This window comes from Coenobita brevimanus, chromosome 69 (genome assembly GCF_032717465.1).
Source record: "Coenobita brevimanus isolate Jiangsu-jjx chromosome 69, ASM3271746v2, whole genome shotgun sequence".
Classification (NCBI taxonomy): domain Eukaryota; kingdom Metazoa; phylum Arthropoda; class Malacostraca; order Decapoda; family Coenobitidae; genus Coenobita; species Coenobita brevimanus.
In genome coordinates, this window is record NC_137022.1 from 25,389,168 (window position 1) to 25,401,814 (window position 12,647).

At 39.9% G+C, this 12,647-nt stretch overlaps 1 protein-coding gene across 8 annotated transcripts in view; it reads right to left on the bottom strand.

The window, feature by feature from the left end:
* Positions 1-423: 423 nt before the first annotated feature.
* The window catches only part of LOC145405999 (uncharacterized), a 53,981-nt gene continuing 41,757 nt past the window's right edge, over positions 424-12,647 (bottom strand). For 4 of the 8 annotated variants that reach the window (XR_013898495.1, XM_080277184.1, XM_080277185.1 and 1 more), the window contains exons 3-5: positions 10,815-11,009; positions 1,934-2,046; positions 424-860 (exon numbers count right to left, since the gene is read on the bottom strand). Coding sequence is in view for 4 of the 8 variants with exons in the window: in XM_080277184.1 (XP_080133310.1) it covers positions 717-860; positions 1,934-2,046; positions 10,815-10,821 (264 nt within the window). In the remaining 4 variants the exon portion in view is untranslated. Of the gene's footprint in view, positions 861-1,918; positions 2,047-10,814; positions 11,010-12,647 lie in introns of all 8 variants that reach the window. The other 4 variants (XR_013898494.1, XR_013898497.1, XR_013898496.1 and 1 more) reach the window with 4 other exon arrangements.

The window sequence follows — 12,647 nt, forward strand, 5'->3', positions numbered from 1 at the left end:
TTGTTGAGTGACGGGAAGACCGCCGCCACAGTGCATGTCGGCCGCACGCTCCGTTGATTTTAGCCTTATTTTCAGTGCTTATTGTACAAATACGGATTCCTAACTACCTTTACATTGTAGTATAAAGTTTACTGTGACAGAATGAGGCTGTGGCAGAGGGGAAACCGGGTTGCTGGAGGTGTGAAAGTGAAAATTTGGTTACCCAACTTTGCAAGTCTCCACAAGTCCTTGGGTAGTCCACGAAGGCTCAACACCTGTCTCTGGAGAAAGCTGAATGTAAGTACTATCTGCCATACCAAGTATAATGTTCTAGGGTTAATCTCTGATTTTTGGCGAATATTTTCCTACAGGTACTCAGACCGCGATACAACCCCGCCACTCGGGGGGGATCGACTGTAAACACCCGCGTTTTAGGGGTTAAGTTACTCTCTCATAGTGAAGGTATGATGATAATTTATCCTAGTGAGGGTATGATACAATAATAATGTGTAAGTCATAGTCTGTATACTATATTTGTTCTTTTTATTTAATATTAAACCCACAGTTAAGGGGAAAAAAATTGCCTGTTAATGTTCCACTGCTGCCTACACTACATAGCTTATTTACAAGTGCTGCTGTAATTGCATGGAAACAATGGTGATAATCTGCAATACACCTCTGACATAAAATTCTGGACTCTATCAATGATATACAGAAGTAAGAACTGTTCATATTATTCAAGAGACCTTATTGTATTGCCATCTAAAAACCGATGGTGATGTAACCAGACGTGATGATGGTAACTGTTCAGTGGAAAGGAGAGTGCCATCTGCTGAGCTAATTCTTGCTACACCCTTCCTTTTCTGGAGTTGGAAATCCATCTGTTGATAAAGAGAACATTGTGTAATGGCATAGTACATAAATACTGATCCAACCATCCATCCATCATCCAAACCTATGTTGCCCCATGAGGAGCGAAGGAGCCAGGGGTTAGGCAAGTTGGTCCTGACATTTAAGATGAGAGTGAATAAATATTGATAATTTATTAATTCCCTCAGGCAAAGGATGATTTTATTTAGTTTATGAGACTTCAAACTGCAGGGGTTACATACAGCCTTCCCTAACACCTTCACTATGAGGTATTTCTCCTAAACTGAATCAATTTGTCTGCTGACAGCAGGAATACAGTATTTAAAATAAATAAATAAAAACTAAAAAACTAAAAATCATATTGAAGGGTTAATGTTTGTGACTGTGTTTGTTCTATTAGTGTACAGTACTAATTGCAATTTCAAAGCTAATATTGTGTCTGCTTGTTTTCATGTTTACAAAATGTAACTTCAGTTACATTTAGTTTTCTCTGGTAAATTTATCATATGGAGGATGACAACTTGGTGCAAAGGGTGAGAGGTGTGAACAATGAGGGTACAGTTGTAAGAGGCAGATGGAGAAAGACTTTAGAGAGGTCATGGAATGTGACCTCAAGGATAAGGGACTGAACAGTGAGACTGCAAGAGATTGAGCAGCATGGAGAGCTGCCATTAGGTGATGAAAGCCAATCCATGCAAGCAGGTTGGGGCCTTTATAAACAAATGAATGAATGAACACAAGCACAGGTAAGAAAGTGGATGACGACAGGTGACTATAGTGTGTTTTCTCAGAATCGCCACAATGATGGCACTGGTCCCCTCGATCTTAGAATGTCCTTGTCATTTTATTTGTGCCATCTCCAGACAATTTTACTGAGCTTAAAAATTTACCGAAATGAAGGGGTTAGATATAGCCATCATTAATTCTTCACCACTGGGACTTGGTACTACATAAAACTGTCGGGTATCAGCAGGAATAAAATGCTATCTATCTATAGCCAGTCGCCATAATACCGTAAGTGGTGGCCATTTGTCTCTGAGTTATTTGTTTTACAGGGAGGGGAACTAACCTTCTACCAACTCACTTGTTGACATGTAGCGAACACGAATAGCTTGGTTATATGGTTGCCACCCAGCACTGTAAATGGTTTCCTGATTAAAAGGAAACCATTAGGCTTCTCACTTAATGTAAAGCCACCTGAAATGGAAAGAAGAGTTTATTATTAAAAAGCGACAGGGAAGATGGGAGAAACAGGCAGAGAGGAAGACAGACACAAAAAGAATGATAAAGGCAAGGGAAGAAGTTGGCAGTACTACATCAAGTGAGTGGATGATGGTCACCACCACCTACCACTCAGAATAAAATACAAATACATAATTTGAATGAAGAGGTTAATTCATTTAGTATGATGATGTGTTCCTTACTTCACATTCATTACCTCCTACTGATGTTACTTAGCTCAGGAGAGACCTTATGTGACTGGACTGGAGACAAACCAATACACCACTTAGAGCAGGAGCAGTTACCCTGAAGCTTAGTATGATGGTAGCAAGAAAATAAAGTAATTGTGCTTAAGAGGTTACTAATACTACAGACAAGTTCGACCAATATTTATAGGTAAGGAGCAGAGGCAGACTTTTGGTACAGCAATTCTCCCTCTACCATTTTTGTCTTAGTCTCTGGACCCTATTCTCATCCCTGCATGAGAAAAGATGCTGAGATGATGATCATGGTACAACTATTGTATACAGTCTACAGGCAAGCTATATAGTCACATGAAGGCAGTGACTGTCCTGAGATCTGATTGTTTTAAAGATAATGAATTTTAAGCTTACATAATTCTGCCACATATTTTCATTTCATTCTTGTTCTTTTTTGGTAATTTTATTCAAGTTCAAGAAGATGCTGCAGAACTAGAAGAGTTAGATATAGCCATTATTAATCTCTCCAATGCAGCAGCTAAAATCTGTTTATCTGTCTACTGCCAGACACCTTAATCCCATAAGGGGTGGCCACAAACAAATTGCTTCCATGTCGCCCTGTCCCCCACCATATCGATGCCCAGTTCCCAGCTCACACCCCCCACTCTCAAAACCTCCACTCCATCCCTCCATTTCATCCTTGGCCTCCCCTTCCCCCTCCCCCTTCCATGTCACTCACATACACTCTCCTTGTCAGTCTCTCGTTCTCCATCCTCTCTACATGGCCAAACCTCAGTGTGTTTCTCCTAATGCTTCCCATCACATCCACATCCACACCACAACACTCCTTCACTTCTTCATTTGTCAGGCTCTCTCTCCATAAGACTCCACTTGCTCCTCTCAAATAACTCATTTCCACTGCTCTCACTCTTGTGTCCCTCCAACAAGGTCCAAGCTTCACTTCCATACGTTTGAGTTGGTATCACAATACTGTCATGCAGTAACTTTTTCACTTCCATGCTCACTTTCCTGTTTCTTATCACTGCTTTCAAAGAACCAGCAACCCTTCTTCCTTGCTGTACCGTTTCAAGCACTTCTTCCTCTAAACTTCCATCCTTACTCATCACACTACCCAAGTTCTTAAATGCATTCACATTAGTAGTGTGTCTATATTTTGTCTATTATAACTTGCCCTAAAACTGTCATCTTTCCAATTTGAATGCTGAGTTGTAATAAAAAATTAACTCCAGAATATGGTGCTAACCATGCTGAAATGCTGTGAATTAGATGTGAAGCCACATGCTGAGCACTGTCTTTTTCTGTCAACGAACTATGTGAAATAAGTTCTAAGAGAAAAATCTCATCTCGGTTCAGGTGAAGGAACCAGAACTGGTCATTGTAGTAAAGGGGTTAAGGACATTACTGGTCTGTGCCTTGGAGTGCTTGGATACCAAGAATCTAATATTGCTGATCACTGGTAACGTTATAAGTACTGTAGAGATCTTTAACCCCTACACCGCGGGCTTGTTTACCAATAACTTGCGTGTGCCGCGGGGTTATTTGGGCTCCGACAGACTCTCAAAAAATATTTGCCAAAAATCAGTTATTAGTCCTAGAATAATAAAACTATATATGCTTATGGCACATACCTTCAGCTTTCTCCTGGAATGATTGTTGAGCCTTCATCGGTTACCGTAGGACTTGTGGAGACCTCTGAAGTAGGGTAACGAAGTCTCCACTTTACACTTCCCGACAACCCGTAATATGATTACCACAGCCAGATACAAACACTATAAACACTATTCTACAATTTTCAAGTAGTTTGGGATCCATACTAAAAAAAAAAAAAAACACTGTGAAAGCAATGGAAATTACGAGCGCGTCTGATCGTCGCACTGGCACTAGTTCGCTCTTGGTAGTCTGTCATTTTATTATTCATAAAACCCTCACACTTTATATTTCTATTACTATATAACACTTATATATATCTATAGTCTTTATCCATAAGTTTCCTTCAGTAGTATTAGTTTATTGTCACTGTAGGGATTCAATTTCTTTCAGTAAAATACGTAGCATTCACTTTCTCGTCCTGTATACTGGCATTGAGAGTGAATGTCACTTTCATCTTCACTCTCATAACTCATAGCATTCAGACATGCTAGAGTGAAACTTTCACTTTCATTACTCCTAGGGTATATACTCGTATTCTTATAATACTACTCATTTACATTTCTATTTACGTTCTCTATTTTATTTATGTTATTTACATTTCTATTTTATTTACACTGTGTTGTGCACTGTCACTTGAAATAACTTATAAAACTATTTTCCATTGTTCACGTATATTTACATTCATTACTTTCACTTGCTGTTTACACATTATTTACACATTATTTACAATTCCACTTGCACTGTTTTACTCAATAGAAAGATCGTAGTCATTCTTTTATCAATTGTCAGCCCTTTACCTCTTTCCACACGAGGTTTAGTAGGGGTAAAGGTCACAGGGCCATTTGCATGGGGGTGAAAAAAGGCCTTGAAGTCAGCAAGAAGAAACATACGTACTCTCGCTTCGGAAGTTGAGAGAGAACTGAGTGATAACGGAGGACCACCAGCGTAGAGGCCTGCTAGGGGTTATTCAGAGTTACCAATATTACTTCTTGAAACAGCTAAGTCTAGCACTGATATGATTGGCAGGAAATCTAGACAATACATTATAAATTTGGTAGTTCCAGGTGAATGTAAATATCACTTAGGTTGCTCCCTTCCCTCCTTACATGTATATTTATTACGAAAATAGATTAGAGGCCTACTTAGGAGATATATATATTCAGAGCTACCAATGTTATATCTTCAAACAGCTTTGTCTAGCACTGATATGATTGGCAGGAAATCTAGACAATACATTATAAATTAGGTAGTTCCAGGTGAATGTAAATATCACTTAGGGTTCTCCCTTCCCTCCTTACATGTATATTTATTACGAAAATAGATTATAGGGCATATTTCAAGGGGAAAAAAACAGCGAAAATTAGCGAACGAGTGCACGTGAGGTGTTGTCAGGTGATAATTAGCCAATTCCAGGTGTATGGCACTCTCACTTACCTTATTTCTTTCTTGTATATATTATTTGGTATAAGAATAGGACATAGGGCTTATTTCAATGGATGAAATCAGTGAAAAATTCCAGGGAAGATTTACTTAGCGTAGCACGGCCGGGCAGGCGAGAGGATACGGTAATGGAGGGAGGGTAGGGAGGGGAGTCAAGAACGGTGAGAAATGGCTAAATTGTCAACAATGGATGGGAGTACAGATGAGATTAGGATTGCTGACTAGTGTTGGGCACTGGCAGTACCGATAGATGATACAAGCCCCCACTTGGAAGCACGGGTGAATTCAAGATAACACAGAATCACCAAAGCGACGCCCCACGGTATGATCCCTTGCTCCCAAGCGTCACGAAAGTGACGCCCCGCGGTTAAGGGGTTAACTTGGTCCAGATTTTTGTCATTTGGCAACTTAGTTTATGCAGCTCAGTGACAGAAAAACACAGTGTTGCAGCTGTACATTCTTTACACAATATATCACCATGGTTAAGATCACATTCTGGTGTCTGTCTGTCATTACAGTGCAGACTTCAAGAAGGAGAGATCTCAATTAGAGTAAAAGGAGTATAACCAAGCTCTGTTGTGAAGTATTGTACATGCCTTGCAAAAGCTCTCATACTGGGCGAGCACAAAGGGTTATAAAGGAACATGAACTCCCAGCAAAAATACATGTAATATTTTGACAGTTAGATGTCACAATAGACAACACTGATGAAGCAACATGAACAATGGTCTTTGATCCTGTCTCATAATTTAAGTAGCCCTAACTACCTCATAGGGAATAATGTGAATGACTGACTCCTCTTATGCCAAGTATAATATACTTCAATTCACTTTGACTATTAATTGTTTATAAAACTATACAGTGTGTCATCACACTGAAGTGGTCAGCCTGGTGGAAATTTTTGTACATTTGTAGCTATTTCATGTAGCTCAATGGCAAAATAAGAATATTGTTACTCCACATTCTTTCCACAGCACTTCATTGTGACTAGCACCACAGTCTGGCATTGATCTTACAGTTCAGCCAAACGCTAGAGTAGGTATAACATGTGGTGGCACTGACATAATCAAGCAGTTCTGCTGTCCCATTATACAAATATCCCTAAACTTTCCCCCTATCCCGTGAAAAAAAGGATGATGGACTGCAGGAGATGGGAAACTTCAGCCTGCAGTCCACCAGGTTCATGTTCAATTAACCTCTGGTCACAACTACAGTTCAATATTTGAGATGGAGAAAGAAAGTACTTTTTGGTCTAGTTAAATAGAACAGAATATAAGTGGTAGCTCTACTGATGATGCTGTCTCATCTCTGGCCAATCAGTGTTAATTTGTTGCATTTTATTTCATAATTTCAACCTACTGACTCAAGAGACTTTTAAATTTTCATTCTTGCTACCTCCTGACAATTTCATTCAGCTTAGGAAAGACCTCTTGTACTCAAGTAAATTTATGAAGGGTATATTTGACTTCTCATATTCAAAAAGTTCCTAAGTTGAATGAAATCATCTGGTGATAGTGGGAATAATATAAAAGTATATTATCATACTAATGAGATTAAAGACTGGAGAAGTGCATGGTTCCCATTGGCCACACCAATGCCATGTAACCATCACTGCTGACATTTGGCCATCAACTGAAGTAAATGAGGTTAGGGATATTCGTAAGGTGAGAAAAAACATGCTATGGTTGGTCTGTTTTCATTTGACAGAACTAGGCCACTCAAACTTGCATAATAAGTAGTGGTTGGATGGAATTTCATGACTTGGTTATAAGGTGGGAGTGAGTTTCCTTAGATATCAGTAAAATTCATCCTCCGGTCTGACTACATTTGGCCATCAAACAAGCAACATGAAAGTGATTAGGAATCTTTGTCGCATTAAACATGAAATAGCTACAGCATTCTGTATACTGTACAGCAAAATCTCAGTTACCTAGTGCACAGTGGCCAAGGGGGTGACAGATTTTGACAGACTGACAGATATTAATGTACAAATATACCTGTATACACCCCAAAACCCCCTACAGGACCTACAGGGAGTCAAATCCCCTATAAAACCCTACATCTGTACTGTATGACTGTTGAAACATAAAAAAAACCACCCTCAAATATTGTAATAAACATGATATAATGTCACTGCACTCTACACTGTACACTTGACCCCTGGAAGCAGAGTTTGCTGGGTAACGCAGGTTACCAAGACAGACAGAAAGACGATAGGCAGACTTAACCAAGCGCAAGGAGAGAGAGAGAGAAAGAGAGAGAATCAGTGAGGCATGAGTGAAATAAAACAGAAGGTATTAGGGGGATTCAATTCACCAGAGAGTAGTGGGAAAATTTCTTGATAAATCCCATGCAGTTTGTAGCAGGTCATGCATAAACACAAGGATGAAAACAAAGGTGAGGAACTCCACCATAAACAGAGCTGCATCTTGACAGTATGGCTGCTATGTGGCATACTGGCGAGAGAGCGGCAGCCTTGGGGAAGGGAGGGTTCGGGAGACCGACATGTTGTCATGTGTTTTGTGACAAGATATACCGTAGTAAACAAGAGAAAATGTGGTATGAAATGTATTGACGAGGTACAAACGGTACATATTTAATACATGTATTGAACATGAGAGGAAAACAAAAATAGCAACACTCGGGGAACAAATCAGAAAGAAATACTGTAATACCCTCTGCAGTGAGATAAACTCCAGGATAGGGGAGACCACCAAATATGGCAACAACAGAAAAAATATCTGGTGGTAAGACCTAAGGCATTGAATTCAATCCTCCAGCTTACAGTCTGTACTGTTTATTGAATACTGAAAACATGAACTGATAAAAAAAGAAAGGACATAAAGGTAGATATTAGAGTGAAATGAAGCTTTCTGTTGTGAGCCAGAATTCCAAGTTACGAGAAAAGCGCCGGGAAATTGTGTTTGGGTGATGAGACAAATGGTGTGGATTTCATTATTGGGGTTTCCCAGGGAATTTTAATTCTATCTCTATCTATCTATTGCCAGACGCCTCAATCCCGTTTGGGGTGGCCACAAACAAATCGCCTTCACGTTGCCCTGTTCCGCCATTTCACTGCCCTGCTCCCAACTCACACCCCCCTCTCTCATATAACTCTCCACCCCATCCCTCCATCTCATCCTCGGCCTCCCCCTCTCTCTTCCCCCCTCCACCTCACTCACATACACTCTCTTCGTCAGTCTCTCACCCTCCATCCTCTCCACATGGCCGAACCACCTCAGTGTGTTCCTCATAACGCTTCCTATCACATCCACATCACAACGCTCCTTTATATCCCCATTCGTCAGCCTGTCTCTCCATGTGACTCCACAGGCTCCTCTTAAATAACTCATTTCCACTGCTCTCACTCTTGACTTGTGTCCTTCCAACAACGTCCAAGCTTCACTTCCATACGTTAGAGTCGGTATCACAATACTGTCATGTAGTAACTTTTTCACTTCCATGCTCACTTCCCTGTTTCTTATCACTGCTTTCAAAGAACCAGCAACCTTTCTTCCCTGCTGTACCCTTTCAAGCACTTCACCCTCCAAACCTCCATCCTTACTCATCACACTACCCAAGTACTTAAACATACATTTTCCAATTCCTCACCATCCAACCTCACTGTACATTCACTGATTTCACCTCTCTCACAGACCATCACTTTACTTTTCCCAACATTCACCTTTAGATTCCGTTTCTTACACACTCTCCCAAACTCATCCACCAAGCCTTGCAGCTCCCCTTCGTCTTCACTCAACAACACAGTATCATCTGCAAACAACAGTACAGGGAGTTTCCAAACACTATCCTCTCTCACCAGGGCCACTCCAACATCCACTACCCTACCTTGTACCTCTTTTATTACCCCATCCATGTACAGATTGAACAACCATGGAGACATGAAACATCCCCATTTCAACCCAACCTTCAAAAGAGAAAAATTCACTTAGTTCACCATCCACACGCGCTGTAGCCTTAGCACCATCATACATACTCTTCACAGCATTCAACAACTTCCCATCTACTCCATATATTCTTAATACTTTCCACAATCCTTGTCTATCCACCCTGTCATATGCTTCTCCACATCCATGAAAGCCGCATACAACTTCTTTCCCTTCTCTAGAAACTTTTCCACTAAAGATCTAAGAATGAATATCTGATCTACACAACCTCTTCCTTTCCTAAAGCCTCCCTGTTCTTCTCCAACTAATTCCTCTGTTCTTTCTCTAACTCTGTCAATAAGTATCCTACCATACACTTTTCCTATTATACTAAGAAGACAAATGCCCCTGTGATTACCACACACTTCTTTTTAATTAATTCAGCCAATTGTGACTGAACATGATGTATGCCACAAAATTTGCTGACAGATACTTAACAGTTAATTTACATGTATGTATAATATATTCTGTCACAGTACAAATACTGTACCTTATCGTGTGGAGATTCACTCGTGTCATTCTACACTTTTTTTATAAACTAAATCTGATTCACTGTGAATGTGATAGGTGTGTTCTATGCATCAAACACTGGTGTGGTTTGGGAGCTTTGTATGTTGCAAACCATTTGGTAAAGCTTATCCATGTTAGCCTGTTGGAGATTTCTGAACTTTTGGAGCTTAGTGGTAAGGTAAATGATATGACAATTCTGCATCCTGTCCTTAGCACTTTTAAGCTGAGTTAAAGGTGACAGAATATAGATTGTGTGGGCTGAGTGTAATGTGTGCCATACCATTATTATACTCTGGCTGCTGCTGTGTGGGTAAGGCTCATATTCAAAACAGCTTCCGTTTCTTTCGTAACACTTCTTAGATGGCGATTTATTTTGTACATTACACATCAACATCCTCATTATAACCTTCATGAAAACTCTGTTAATACTTAAAGTCTTTAAGTACAGTAAAAAGTGTGACAATAAGTAAAACAAATTACTCAGTAAACAGTGATACGAAGCCTCCGATGCCACTGTGAATACGGTCCTAAGTGCTGTATCAGCAACAAATGTGTTCGGTCATGTGGCTGAGCTAATGGTAAACCTCTTTTAATACATGGGAATGCAGCCTTGCTGTGATCAGATTTATGCGGTACTGTACTGCTTTAAAATGCAAACCCAGCATTATGCAAAAACCACATGAGTAGTAAGCAGTTATAATGACTGAAGATAAAACTGTGCATATACTTGACAGAACGAAAGAATATGATGATGAACCCCAATTCCCATTTTTAAATAAGAAGGATTCAGAAACTGGACCCAGAAAAGCATAAAGTAGTGCAACTGTAATCAGAGTGCCTAGTGAAATAAACCACACAATCATTCATTCATTATCCATGCCAAAGAAATTCAACTCCAACTCCTGTGCAGTAAAGTATATACCGTACTGTGATCAAACTCTCCACATCCTGAAATCCAATTTTACTCCTGACTTACTGTTCATTCCAGCAACAGTGAACCAGAAGGGGCTGAAACAGCTTGTAAGACAGGGACCTGCAGTATGCTGGTTTCAAATCAGCTACATCACTTCCTGATTTGAAGCGGCTGATGAGGTTAGCTTAGGTTATTTAGGAAGCCAGGCTTGACATCATACCTAAGCCCTATATTACTGCTTCTCCCACCTCCTGTCATCTGAAAAGTTATTATATATATTTCAGTACATAAATCTACTGTATATATATGCAGCTATTAATTACAGTGCTGTATAATAAAATACTGTATTGATATTGTACAGTACAACCTGAAATCAAGAATCTATAAGATCAGAGATGTTTTATGACTACTGAGTGCAATAAACATTCACCCGTGTTATAAATTCAGATCAAAATATTACTATAATTGCTCACTGGTACTGCAGAATACAGCTAAGAGAACATCAGCATTTAAGTATCACAAATGCATTTTTTAAAAATAAAAAATGTATTCAGAGTATAATGTATACACAGAAGAGATGACAAAAAAGAACCACACGAAGTTAGTGGACCGCACCTTTTGAGGCAGGATCAAGTTTACATATAACCACATGGCTGCAATGAACAAGACCACTACAGAATGGAGCTGATGTCATCGAATAATTACAGCTATCAGTAAAAGTGTTTAGCTCTTGCTAACTGCATGTTTTCCAAATCTGAGATGTTTGTAGCATCATCAGGTTAAGTGGTAATGAAGGCTATAATACCATTACTCCCATGTGACAATCCAGCACTCACATCTTGAATGAGGTCCAAGTGGTAGTGACTCTCAGTGATGAACCTGTAGTGGTGAACCCAAGTTTCAGAAAAAGATTATCATTTAATCCTATACCCTCTTTAAAAAATGGGGTGGGATCAAGAGATACAAAATGACTCATACAAGTTGGAGAACTTGTACTGTCATCACCATCTTAATTTACCAATACATGTGGTACGTTGGCTTAAGAAACAGGAAACCATACAGAACGCTGCCTTATGCATCACCACTAGCTGCACCAAAACCACTTCCACAACTCACTAACACTCTGAAACTAAAGTCCTCCCTGTTAAGAGACTTATCTGATAAGAGGGGCACACAGTTCTATGAAACAGCCCGTTCCAATACACAGCACCTGTCATTATATGACAAATGCAAAACACACCTAGGCACATAAAACATCACCACACAAACATTATCAAACCCTCTACAACAATATCCCACCTGCAGATATTTCAAACCTGGCAATGAAAAAACATCTATATACTCACTTCACATGCAGGGCAATACAACACCTCGATCATAACACCATACTACAGACCTCACCTCCTGACATCCACCTAAAGGAGGAGTCCTGAAATGAAGATGATTGAGTTCACCTCGCTAGGCTTAGAGCAGGGCATCACTCAGCCCTCTTCAGTTACAAAGACTGGATTGGATGGAATCACAGATGACACATGCCTGCTTGTGTCCACACGATACAATACACAAGGTATGGAGTACTGAACAGCACATGACACACTAAGCTGCAGACAACATCAATGTTTTAGGGAACCCATTGGACAATCACATAAGGGCAGTTGTTTACATGGCTGACAGGTCTGGTTGATCAGACGGACCAAGGTTGAGCAACAGCATTACAGCTGGTGGTAGGTGATGGTAACCATCATCCATTCATTTGATGTAGTACTGCCTACTTATTCCTTTCACCTTTAACACTGGATGGTTCCTTGCCTGTGGCTGATGGGTGTACTTTGCCTGACAGACCAGGATAACAACAACATGATTACAGTTCTTATTAAAATAAGTTAAAAATATCTC